Consider the following 11,240-nt stretch of genomic DNA (forward strand, 5'->3'; position numbering starts at 1 on the left):
AGCCAATAAATGCTGCTTTATATCATCTGCATAAAACACAAACCCAGTGCACAGCGCCCCCTATTACAGAGGAGGAAGAGGACATTATTCTTACTTTATTATTGCTCGGTGATAATAACTTTTTGTTTTTTTTGTAGCCAAGCAAAAGCTATGTACTCTTGTAAAGCGGAGCACAGTCATGAGCTGTCTTTCCCCCAGGGGGCGATATTCACTAATGGTAAGTCTGCTTCATATCGTATGTTCTTCTTAAACGCTTTGGACACCTTTGAGGGCTTTTTTTTTTTCTTATACAAATAGATCAGTCAGTGTGATTTGTGTAACTTCCTAATTCATTTCACTTTTGGAGATACGGCTGTTCTGTATTCTCTATGCAAAACAGATGTATCGTTCGTTTTACACTGAATCCGTCAGTCACGCGGACCTGATGGGTTCTGTGTCGGCGGGTCCTGCGTGTCTCTGACCTAGGCTACATTCACACGACAGTGAAAACGGCCGTGCGACGGCTGTTTTTACAACAGCCATTTTCAGAACAATGAAGTTCTATGGGTGTACTGTATTCACATGGCCGTTTTTGTGACTGCCCGTGAATACCAGCCATCAAAAAACAGGACTTGTCAGCCAGACGGCTCCCAAAGAATTCAATGGATCAGTTTTTACCAGCCGTTTTTCAGGAAACAATCCCTGTGACGGCTGGTAAAAACTGAGGCAGGGCTTAATAGGAGCACAAAGATGGCAGACCTGGGGGCCTTCATTAGGACCCCAGGCTGCCATAGCAACCATCGGTACCCCGCGATAGCATGATTGACACCCCAGGATCCCGCCCGTTATTGTGAAGTGTCTGCAGTTCTTTAGGTGTTTTTTTGCCAACTCCAAGTGGCTTTCATGTGTCTCTTCCTGAGTAGAGGCTTCTGTGTGGCCACTCTGCCATAAAGCCCAGATTGGTGGAGGACTGCAGTGATGGTTGACCTTCTGGAAGTTTCTCCCATCTGCCCACAGGATCTTTGGAGCTCAGCCAGATTGACCATTGGGTTCTTGGTCACGTCTCTACCAAGGCCCTTGTCCCCCGATTACTTAGTTTGGTGGGGTGGACAGCTCTAGGAAGAAGAGTCCTTGTTGTTCCAAACTTCTTCCATTTAAAGTGTAGCTAAACATTTGACAAACCTCTGACATATCATAGTGACACGTCAGAAGTTTGGATTGGTGGGGGTCCGAGCACTGAGACCCCCACCAATCGCTATAACGAAGCAGCTGAAGTTCTTGTGTGAGTGCTCAGCCGCTTCGTGTCTGTTCGACTTTTTCTGGAAATAAATGTAGCGTTGTACGGACTCAATAGAAAGTCTATGAGCCCGTACTCCGATACATCGGTGTAATGGCAGGAAGGAGGTGAAGGGAACAAGTGAGCCCTAATCTACCCACCGCCCTGTCCCTGCCTACTTGCAACAACCCGCCCTAGGCGACGGGGTACAACTTGGCGGCGGTCCCTACGCTGTCTAAGTGCAAGGGAGAACAAACAGGGAACACGCAAGGGAAGGGGCAGTAGCCCACGGAACGCCGCGAGGAAAGTACAACTGGGCGTGTTGAAAAGTAAAAGTACAACTGGGCGTGTATTATGTGCGTACATCGGGGCGTGTTTACTACTTTTACTAGCTGGGCGTTGTGTATAGAAGTATCATCCACTTCTCTTCACAACGCCCAGCTTCTGGCAGTGCAGATCTGTGACGTCACTCACAGGTCCTGCATCGTGTCGGCCACATCGGCACCAGAGGCTACAGTTGATTCTGCAGCAGCATCAGCGTTTGCAGGTAAGTAGCTACATCGACTTACCTGCAAACGTAGATGCTGCTGCAGAATCAACTGTAGCCTCTGGTGCCGACACGATGCAGGACCTGTGAGTGACGTCACAGATCTGCACGGCCAGAAGCTGGGCGTTGTGAAGAGAAGTGGATGATACTTCTATACACAACGCCCAGCTAGTAAAAGTAGTAAACACGCCCCGATGTACGCACATAATACACGCCCAGTTGTACTTTTACTTTTCAACACGCCCAGTTGTACTTTTGCAAGCCTCATTTGCATAAATACAAAAATGGTCATAACTTGGCCAAAAATGCTCGTTTTTTAAAAACAAAAACGTTACTGTAATCTACATTGCAGCGCCTATCTGCTGCAATAGCAGATAGGGGTTGCAAAATCTGGTGACAGAGCCTCTTTAAGGAGGGAGGCATGGAAGACGTCATGTATGCGAAAGGATGGGGGCAGCTCCAGACGGAAGGATACAGGGTTGAGGACTTCAATGATCTTATAAGGTCCAATAAATCGGGGAGCAAACTTCCTGGACGGGACCTTAAGGCGCAAGTTCCTGGACGACAACCAGACCAGATCCCCGACGACAAACCGGGGGTTAGCAGAACGTCTACTATCAGCCTGAATCTTTTGTACGCTCTGGGACGCCTCTAGGTTCTTCTGAACCTGGGCCCAGACTGTGCACAGTTCCCGATGAACGTCCTCTACCTCGGGATTATTGGAACAACCAGGAGAAATGGAGGAGAACCTTGGGTTAAGCCCGAAATTACAGAAAAACGGGGAGACCCCTGACGAGTTACTGACCCGGTTATTCAGGGAAAATTCGGCGAGGGGAAGGAATGAGACCCAATCAAATTGACAGTCAGAGATGAAACACCTTAAATATTGTTCCAGGGATTGGTTAGTCCTTTCCGTTTGGCCATTAGTTTCAGGATGGAAGGCGGAGGAGAAGGACAGATCAATCTCCAACTTTTTACAAAAAGCTCTCCAAAATAAGGAAACAAATTGTACCCCTCTCTCAGAAACTATATTGACTGGGGCCCCATGGAGACGCAGAATGTGTTTAACAAACAAAGAAGCTAACGTCTTGGCGTTAGGTAGTTTCTTAAGGGGCACAAAGTGGCACATCTTGCTGAAGCGGTCTACTACCACCCACACCACCGACTTGCCCTGAGATGGAGGCAAATCGGTGATAAAATCCATGGAGATATGGGTCCAAGGTCTCTGGGGAATGGGCAAGGAACGTAGTAAGCCCGCAGGTCGGGACCTAGGGGTCTTGGACCTAGCACAAACCTCACAAGCGGCGACGTAAGCCCTAACATCTTTAGGCAACCCAGGCCACCAATAGTTTCTGGTAATGAGGTGTTTGGTACCCAAGATGCCAGGATGACCAGATAGTGCAGAGTCATGGTTTTCCCTGAGTACCCTTAGCCGATATTGCAGGGGGACAAACAGTTTGTCCCCAGGGAGGTTCCCGGGAGCTGAACCTTGATCAGCCGCGATGTCAGAAGCTAAATCAGAATCAGTGGCAGAAACGATTATACCAGGGGGTAAAATACAAGCAGGATCCTTCTCGGAAGGAGGATTGGCCATGAAACTACGTGACAGTGCATCAGCCTTAATATTTTTGGACCCAGCCCTATAGGTAACCAAGAAATTAAATCTGGTAAAGAATAGTGCCCAACAAGCTTGTCTAGGATTAAGCCTCCGGGCAGATTCTAGGAAAACCAGATTCTTGTGGTCAGTAAGGACCGTTACCTGGTGTCTGGCCCCCTCCAGGAAGTGACGCCACTCTTCAAAAGCCCATTTAATGGCTAAAAGTTCGCGGTTGCCAATATCATAGTTACTCTCCGTGGGCGAAAACTTCCTAGAGAAGTAAGCACAGGGGCGGAGATGCGTGAGGGAGCTGGTACCCTGGGACAAGACGGCCCCCACTCCCACCTCGGATGCGTCAACCTCCACAATAAATGGCTCCCTTTGGTTGGGCTGAACCAGCACGGGGGCCGAGATAAAGCACTTCTTGAGGGTCTCAAAAGCCTGGACGGCCTCAGGGGGCCAATGGAGGACATCAGCACCCTTGCGAGTAAGGTCCGTAAGAGGCTTAGCGACGACCGAGAAGTTGGCAATAAATCTCCTTTAATAGTTAGCGAACCCCAAAAAACACTGTAGCGCCTTCAGGGAGGCAGGTTGGACCCACAGCCTGAACCTTGGCAGGGTCCATGCGGAATTCATGAGGAGTGAGGATTTGACCTAAAAATGGTATCTCCTGTACCCCAAACACACATTTTTCGGTCTTCGCAAACAGATTATTTTCCCGGAGGACCTGGAGGACCTTCCTGACATGCTCCACGTGGGAGGACCAGTCCTTGGAAAACACCAGTATGTCATCAAGGTACACTACAAGAAAATTACCCAGGTAATCTCTCAGAATTTCATTAATAAAATTCTGGAAGACGGAAGGGGCATTACACAACCCAAAGGGCATGACCAGGTATTCGAAATGACCTTCGGGTGTGTTGAACGCAGTTTTCCACTCATCCCCCTCTTTGATGCGGATAAGATTATATGCCCCCCGTAGATCGAACTTAGAAAACCATTGGGCCCCCTGAACCTGATTAAAAAGATCCGGAATTAAAGGAAGGGGATACTGGTTCCTTACGGTGACCTTATTCAGGTTCCGATAATCAATGCACGGCCTAAGACCACCATCCTTCTTCCCCACGAAGAAGAAGCCAGCACCTACAGGAGAAGTCGAGGGGCGAATGAAACCCTTGGCCAGGCATTCTTGGATATACTCCCTCATAGCTTCACGTTCAGGACATGAAAGATTAAATATCCTACCCTTAGGAAGCTTGGCACCAGGCACCAAATCGATGGCGCAATCGTAATCTCTATGAGGGGGCAACACCTCGGAGGCCTCCTTAGAAAACACATCCGCGAAGTCCTGAACAAACTCAGGAAGCGTGTTTACCTCCTCCCGGGGAGAAATAGAGTTAACCGAAAGACATGACATCAGACATTCACTACCCCATTTGGTGAGATCCCCAGTAATCCAATCAAACGTGGGATTATGCAGCTGCAACCAGGGAAGACCTAATACCAGATCGGACGTTAATCCCTGCATCACCAGTACAGAGCACTGCTCCAAATGCATGGAGCCAACAAGGAGTTCAAAAACAGGAGTATGCTGAGTAAAATAACCATTAGCAAGAGGAGTGGAGTCGATACCCACTACCGGGATAGGATAAGGCAAATCAATAAAAGGCATTTTTAGAGACATAGCAAATTCCACAGACATGATATTAGCATATGAGCCAGAATCCACGAAGGCACTGCCAGTGGCAGACCGGCCAGCAAACGAGACCTGAAAGGGAAGCAAAATTTTATTTGTGGAGCATAGGCTGCAGTGCGGAATTTGGTGTCCGCAGCATACAATGGATGTTGCGGACCAGTGGCGGACTGGTTGCAGACTCATTGCGGAAGTTCTCCATTGACTTCAATGGAGATTCTAAATTCTGCAATGAAGTCCGCAGATGTTATGCACATGTTATGTGTGCTGCGGATGCGTCTTGCTTTTTGGACATGACATTTCTTCATTCTGGCTGGACCTATGTATTTCTAGGTCTACAGCCAGACTGAGGAAGTCAACGGGGCTCCCGTAATTACGGGAGCGTTGCTAGGAGATGCCAGTAAATAGTCACTGTCCAGGGTGCTGAAAGAGTTAAGCGATCGGCAGTAACTGTTTCTGCACCCTGGACAGTGACTACCGATCCCAATATACAGCAACCTGTAAAAAAAATAGAAGTTCATACTTACCGAGAACTCCCTGCTTCTGTCTCCAGTCCGGCTTCCCAGGATGACGTTTCAGTCTAAGTGACGGCTGCAGCCAATCACAGGCTGCAGCGGTCACATGGACTGCCGCGTCATCCAGGGAGGTCGGGCTGGATGCCGAAAGAGGGACGCGTCACCAAGACAACGGCCGGTAAGTATGAAATTCTTTTACTTTCACTAGGGAAAGTGCTGTCCCTTCAGTACTTTCACCGCAATACGCAGCAGCTAGTCCGCATCAATTTACTGCACATTTTGAGCATTGATGCGGACAGTTGCGGAGGAAAACAGCCACGTGTGGGCATGCCCTTATGGAGATCACTGTGATCTTGGGAATTTTCAGCGCAGCAGAAATGTACCCTTCTCCAGATCTTTTGTACCCTTCTCCAGATCTGCGCCTCCACACAATCCTGCCTCTGAGCTCCACAGGCAGTTCTTTCCTCCTCATGACTTGGTTTTTGCTCTGATATGCATTGTCAGCTGTCAGACCTTATATAGACAGGGGTGTGTCTTTCCAAATCATGTCCAATCAAATGAATTTACCCCAGGTGACTCCAATCAAGGTGCCGAAACATTTAAATGATGATCTAGAGAAATGGGAGGCCCCAGAGCTAAATTTCAAGTGTCCTTGCAAAGGGTCCGAATACTCAAGTCTATGCAAAATTTGAGGTTTTCATTTTTCATAAATATGCAAAAATTTCGAACATTCTGTTTTCACTTTGTTATTATGGGGTATTGAGTGCAGAACGATGGGGAAAAGTTTAATTTTTTTTTTATTTCAGCACAAGGCCTCAACATAACAAAATGTGAAAAAAAAGTCAAAGGGTCTGAAAACTTTCCGAATGCATTGTACGAAACTGTCGGGCTCATTGCATGATGGGAAATGTTGACTTTTCTTTATATAAGTTCCATGGTACTCATAGGGGCTGGCAGCAGAGAATCAAAAACATTTAATTAACCCCTTTAAGTTGACATACATTTTTTTAACTGAGGGTTAATTGACTGCACCAACTTTTTGGTTTTAAAACCATTTCAACGATTATTCATCTTTTCATCTTTCTTTTTTTTTTTTGCCTGGAGTCTAGGACAGAGAAAGAGATTTATACTGCTCATGCGTTTAGCTTACGGAGAATTTTCAAGACCTCTTCTTGCTGACAGTGAAGTAAAACATTCAGAAGCTGAAAACCTATGCTTACGTTTACACCGCTGCAGTTTGTAACAATGTATTTGTTTAGATAAAGCAATCCGCCTGTATTCCATGTTGCTGTCGTGTTTAACGGAGGAATGCCTCACATTATAACAAACCCTCAGCTTTGAGCAGAGCATGGGACTTTGAATGTAAACTCGAATTGTCCCATTCACTGAGAGCAAGCAGAGATCTTAAAATAGTAATGTATCTTGTAACGGTTATGTATCGTGTTTTCACCATAGATAAATAATCATGTTTAGAATTGATATATCTTCAATGGCGTCTTTCACCGATTTCCCTTCTTTGCCCTCGTTGTCCAGTGTACAGATCTGTGGAACCAGGCTGGCTGAAGGCAACCTACGAAGGCAGGACTGGACTGGTTCCAGAGAATTATGTTGTCTACCTCTGATGATGGTTAATTAGACGGCGCTATCTTCATGGTATCCATGGTGACAAATGAGAAGACAAGGACTGTATCTAATATGGATATAGTGATCCACCAGCATTGAAGATCTCTGTTGGCTTTTGACTTGAAGACTCTTCAGAGTGATCGTCCACTGCTTGACTTGAGGCTTGCTATGAAGAATTTAGAATTACAATTGAATAAGTATAATATATATATATATATATATATATATATATATATATATATATATATATGTGTATGTATGTATGTATGTATTGATGCTATATACATGTCCAGAAATGATCAAAGCCTTGAGATATTTGGTACTAGATTGATGGAGGACTTGCACTGACCACCAATGTTTATGCAGAGGCGTAACTTGAAGCTCTTGGGCCCTAATGCAAAATCTGTAACAGGTCCCCCACTTACTGAGTGCCATTTATAATACTAATGTCTTCCATTAAGGCAAAGGGTCCTTTAGTCCCCTCTCAGGTACCAGGGCCCAGTTGCGACTGCTACCACTGCACCCCTATAGCTGCGCCCCTGCGTGTATGATATTGGTGTAAGGTAAAATGATTGAGCAAAGTGCATCTCCTTTTTCCTTTACGATAATTGACATTTACGGTGACTATATTTTTATTTTATCTTCAATTTGTTGTAACTATTATTATGATTCGTGTACTTGCAGACCACTATTCTTGCCCTCCATGAAGGCTTAAGGTATTATTGAGATTTTCTACACGCTTCGGTACATGTTACAGTGTTTAGGAGAAGGTTTTACATAACGTTAGGCACCGTTAAAGAGAGTGGTGCCATTGAGAGGAGCAATACTCATGTGAATGCAGTACAGGAGGAAGTAGTGACATCACCGGACAGGAGTGATGTCAGTGTTTACTGGTGAATGGATTGGCTGAATTCTATTGAACATAGCCGGGGTGGTCAATCTTTTTGTCAGATTGTGCCCAAATTCGCAATCAGTTGTCTGGGAAATTCTTTTGAGTGCAATAAGGCTGGGACTACACGGCAAAAAACATTTAGGTAAATTGTGCAAATTGCCAATTGCAGATAAAATGCTCTCATAAGGTCTAGAAAAATTCTAACATGTGCCACTTCCAGAATGCGTGCCAAGGATATGCTACCCATGGACTATAGCTTTGGTCCTCCACATGCCTTATTGAGGGGTTCCTGGAGTATATGATTCTCAAATAAAAGAGACATGGCATTTACATTAGGATGGGCAATTATGACCTAAATCAAAATCACGATTAATTGAACATGTAACCTTGATTACGATTATTTAGGCCATACCCCTTTTGCATGGCATGCCCAATATTTGCATGCTACGTCATTGAATTAATATTTTGTCCCCTGAACGTGCTGTATACTACTGTATATAATATACCCCCTGACACTGCCCCCACACAGTATATTACCTCCATAGTGCTCCCCACACAGTATAATGCCCCATAGCTGCCCCCACACATTATAATGCCCCTATAACTGCCTCCACACAGTATAATGCCCCCCATAGCTGCCCCCACAGAGTATAATGCCCCCATAAACTGTCCTCCACACAGTATAATGCCACCCATAACTGTCCTCCAAACAGTATAATGCCCCCCATAGCTGCCCTCCACACAGTATAATGTCCCACATAGCTGCCCTCCACACAGTATAATTCCCCATAACGGTCCTCCACACAGTTTAATGCCCCCATAGCTCCCTCTACATGGTATAATGCCCCTATAGCTGCCCTCACACAGTATAATGCCCAAATATATGCACCCCACACAGTATAAAATCCCCCATTGCTGCCCCCTCGCTGTATAATACCCCCACAGCTGCCCCCAATAGTGCCTGATAAAAAGAATAATATATATACTCACCTAACCCCGTTCCAATGTCGAGTGCAGGAGGTCCCTCTGTTCCTCTTGTCTGTACGGAACGGCGCAGACAGGCGCGATTATGTCACCGCTCTACGGTCCCGTGCTCTACCACTGGTTTCAACTGCATCTGCATCCAGAAGATGCAGATACAGTTTAAAAATAATAGATAAAGCCAAAATTCGCAAGATGACGTTGATTAATTGTGCTGAATTTCGATTTCGGTTATTTTTCGATTAATTGCCCAGCCCTAATTTACATAGATTGTAGTTTGTAGATGTGCTCAGCTGTGGTGGATGGAGAATGTCATAGGCCTCAGACTCGGACTAGTGACTACTGTGTCACCTGTCTGAGCATCATATGGTGAATTTATGTAGTCCTCCCCATAAGCCGCCTTAGGCAAGGTCCAATGCTGTGCCTAGTTGTATATGACAGATAAGGCTGCAATAATATGGACTGTTCTCTTCCCATATTTCATAGAACAACTTCATGTTCACACTTGGTGGCTTTTCTGTGTCCTGGCCACAGTCCGATGTTATATAGTAAATGGGTTTTCTGCTTTAGACAAACTCTTTCCATATACCTGACATGAGTCCTTCCTCTATTAACCAGACTGGAGAGCCAAAAAAGAAAAACTCTCCTTCTGGGGGGGGGGCCATCTCAATTTCAATAATCGTTATGTAATGCTTCATTCTGGTGGGAAAAGAAAGAATTGCCGACCAATTTCCGCGGCATGCTCTATCCCTCGCGTTAGTGTGGTCTCAATTGACTTTGATGAGGAAAAGAAGATATCCGGAAAACCACATTTAAAATTGTAATTGCCGTTTCCTATCAAAGCAGTTAAAAAAAAATGTGTTTTTGACAAAGTTGTGTGAATTTAGTCTTTGCTGCACAGCATTACAGGAGATGTAGCTTTTTCTGCTTCCAACTCTTCTACTCCTGGAGCTTTTCCTCATGTATATCAACAATTAATTTATGACCAATTAAACAATTTTACACAATTTTATTTATTGGCCATCTACTATTTATTTTCTGTTAACCAAACCCTCATAGCTATTTATTTTCCATTTCTCGTGTGGCCTGTATCTGCAGTAGCTTTCACAATTTACACCTCAGAATGAATGAGGGAACAGGAGTTATGGAAATAATAATGGAAAGAGCAACTAATTATGCGAAATGTTCCAATGCAATAAGATACATTTGAATCCAAAATCATAAGCATAAAAAACATAATAAAGAAAATAGTTTTGGAATATTTCATTTAAAAATAAAGGCTGCCTTCTATGCATATCCAACGTGCACCTTTAAAACTATCATAGAGACCAACATAAGTGGATCCCTTAATGTACTTTAAACCATGTCGCCACCTGCAGGTTAGGAGGTGTAACATTGAAACAACTAAAATACCCAGGACAATTATTCAGAATTGTAACTGTGTACACAACTGTTGACTGACTCTCAAACTTTCTTTGCTATCAATGCAGACAGGGGTAGAAAAGGGTTGTCTGGAATTAGAATAAAAAAGTCTCTGTTTTGTTTTGTTTTTCACAAAAACAGCGCCACTCTTGTCTATGGGTTGTGGCTGGTATTGCAGCTCATGCACCATACACAGCCCATGGAAAAGAGTGGAATGTCTGGAGAAAAGCAGACTCTTTTTTTAATTCTGGACAAACCTAACATTTTTGCAGAAGAGGAAGAATTTCTCGAGATTTGCGTTAACCCACATGTACAAGTTTATTTTATTTAGAAAACGTATTTGTTATCTTTGTAAATAATTGCACCTAAAACCACACTGTATAAGTACTCCAGTGTATAAAATGTTATGTATAAGTTGTTGAATAAACCATATTTATAAGAAAAACGATGTGTGAATAGCAATGTGAATGGAGACGAGTCATCCCGCGGAGTATTTTATTTTCAAGCTCAGTCTTGAGCACATGTTGCATTGTTGTGTTGTTGGATATGGAACAGAAAAGCTTTCTAGTGACACATTGGACTTTATGTTAGTGAAGAAATTTGGTCGATAAATTCAATATTTATTTGGGAATAACACTAAAATTTAGAGAAAATTTCCAGACCCGTCAATTTGTGGGAAGGGGTTAAAGTGTACCTAATGCTATACCTGCATGAA

The 11,240-nt window shown here is 44.4% G+C and overlaps 1 protein-coding gene across 1 annotated transcript in view; it reads left to right on the forward strand.

Moving 5' to 3' along the window:
- Positions 1 to 10,942, forward strand: part of ARHGAP42 (Rho GTPase activating protein 42) — a 275,028-nt gene extending 264,086 nt beyond the window's left edge. The window contains exons 23-24 of the mRNA XM_075851519.1: positions 138 to 217; positions 7,141 to 10,942. Of these exons, the coding sequence (XP_075707634.1) occupies positions 138 to 217; positions 7,141 to 7,229 (169 nt within the window). The 3' untranslated portion in view covers positions 7,230 to 10,942. The remainder of the gene's footprint in view (positions 1 to 137; positions 218 to 7,140) is intronic.
- The last annotated feature ends 298 nt before the right edge of the window (positions 10,943 to 11,240 follow it).

The sequence above is a fragment of the Rhinoderma darwinii genome, chromosome 2 (assembly GCF_050947455.1).
Source record: "Rhinoderma darwinii isolate aRhiDar2 chromosome 2, aRhiDar2.hap1, whole genome shotgun sequence".
Lineage (NCBI taxonomy): Eukaryota > Metazoa > Chordata > Amphibia > Anura > Rhinodermatidae > Rhinoderma > Rhinoderma darwinii.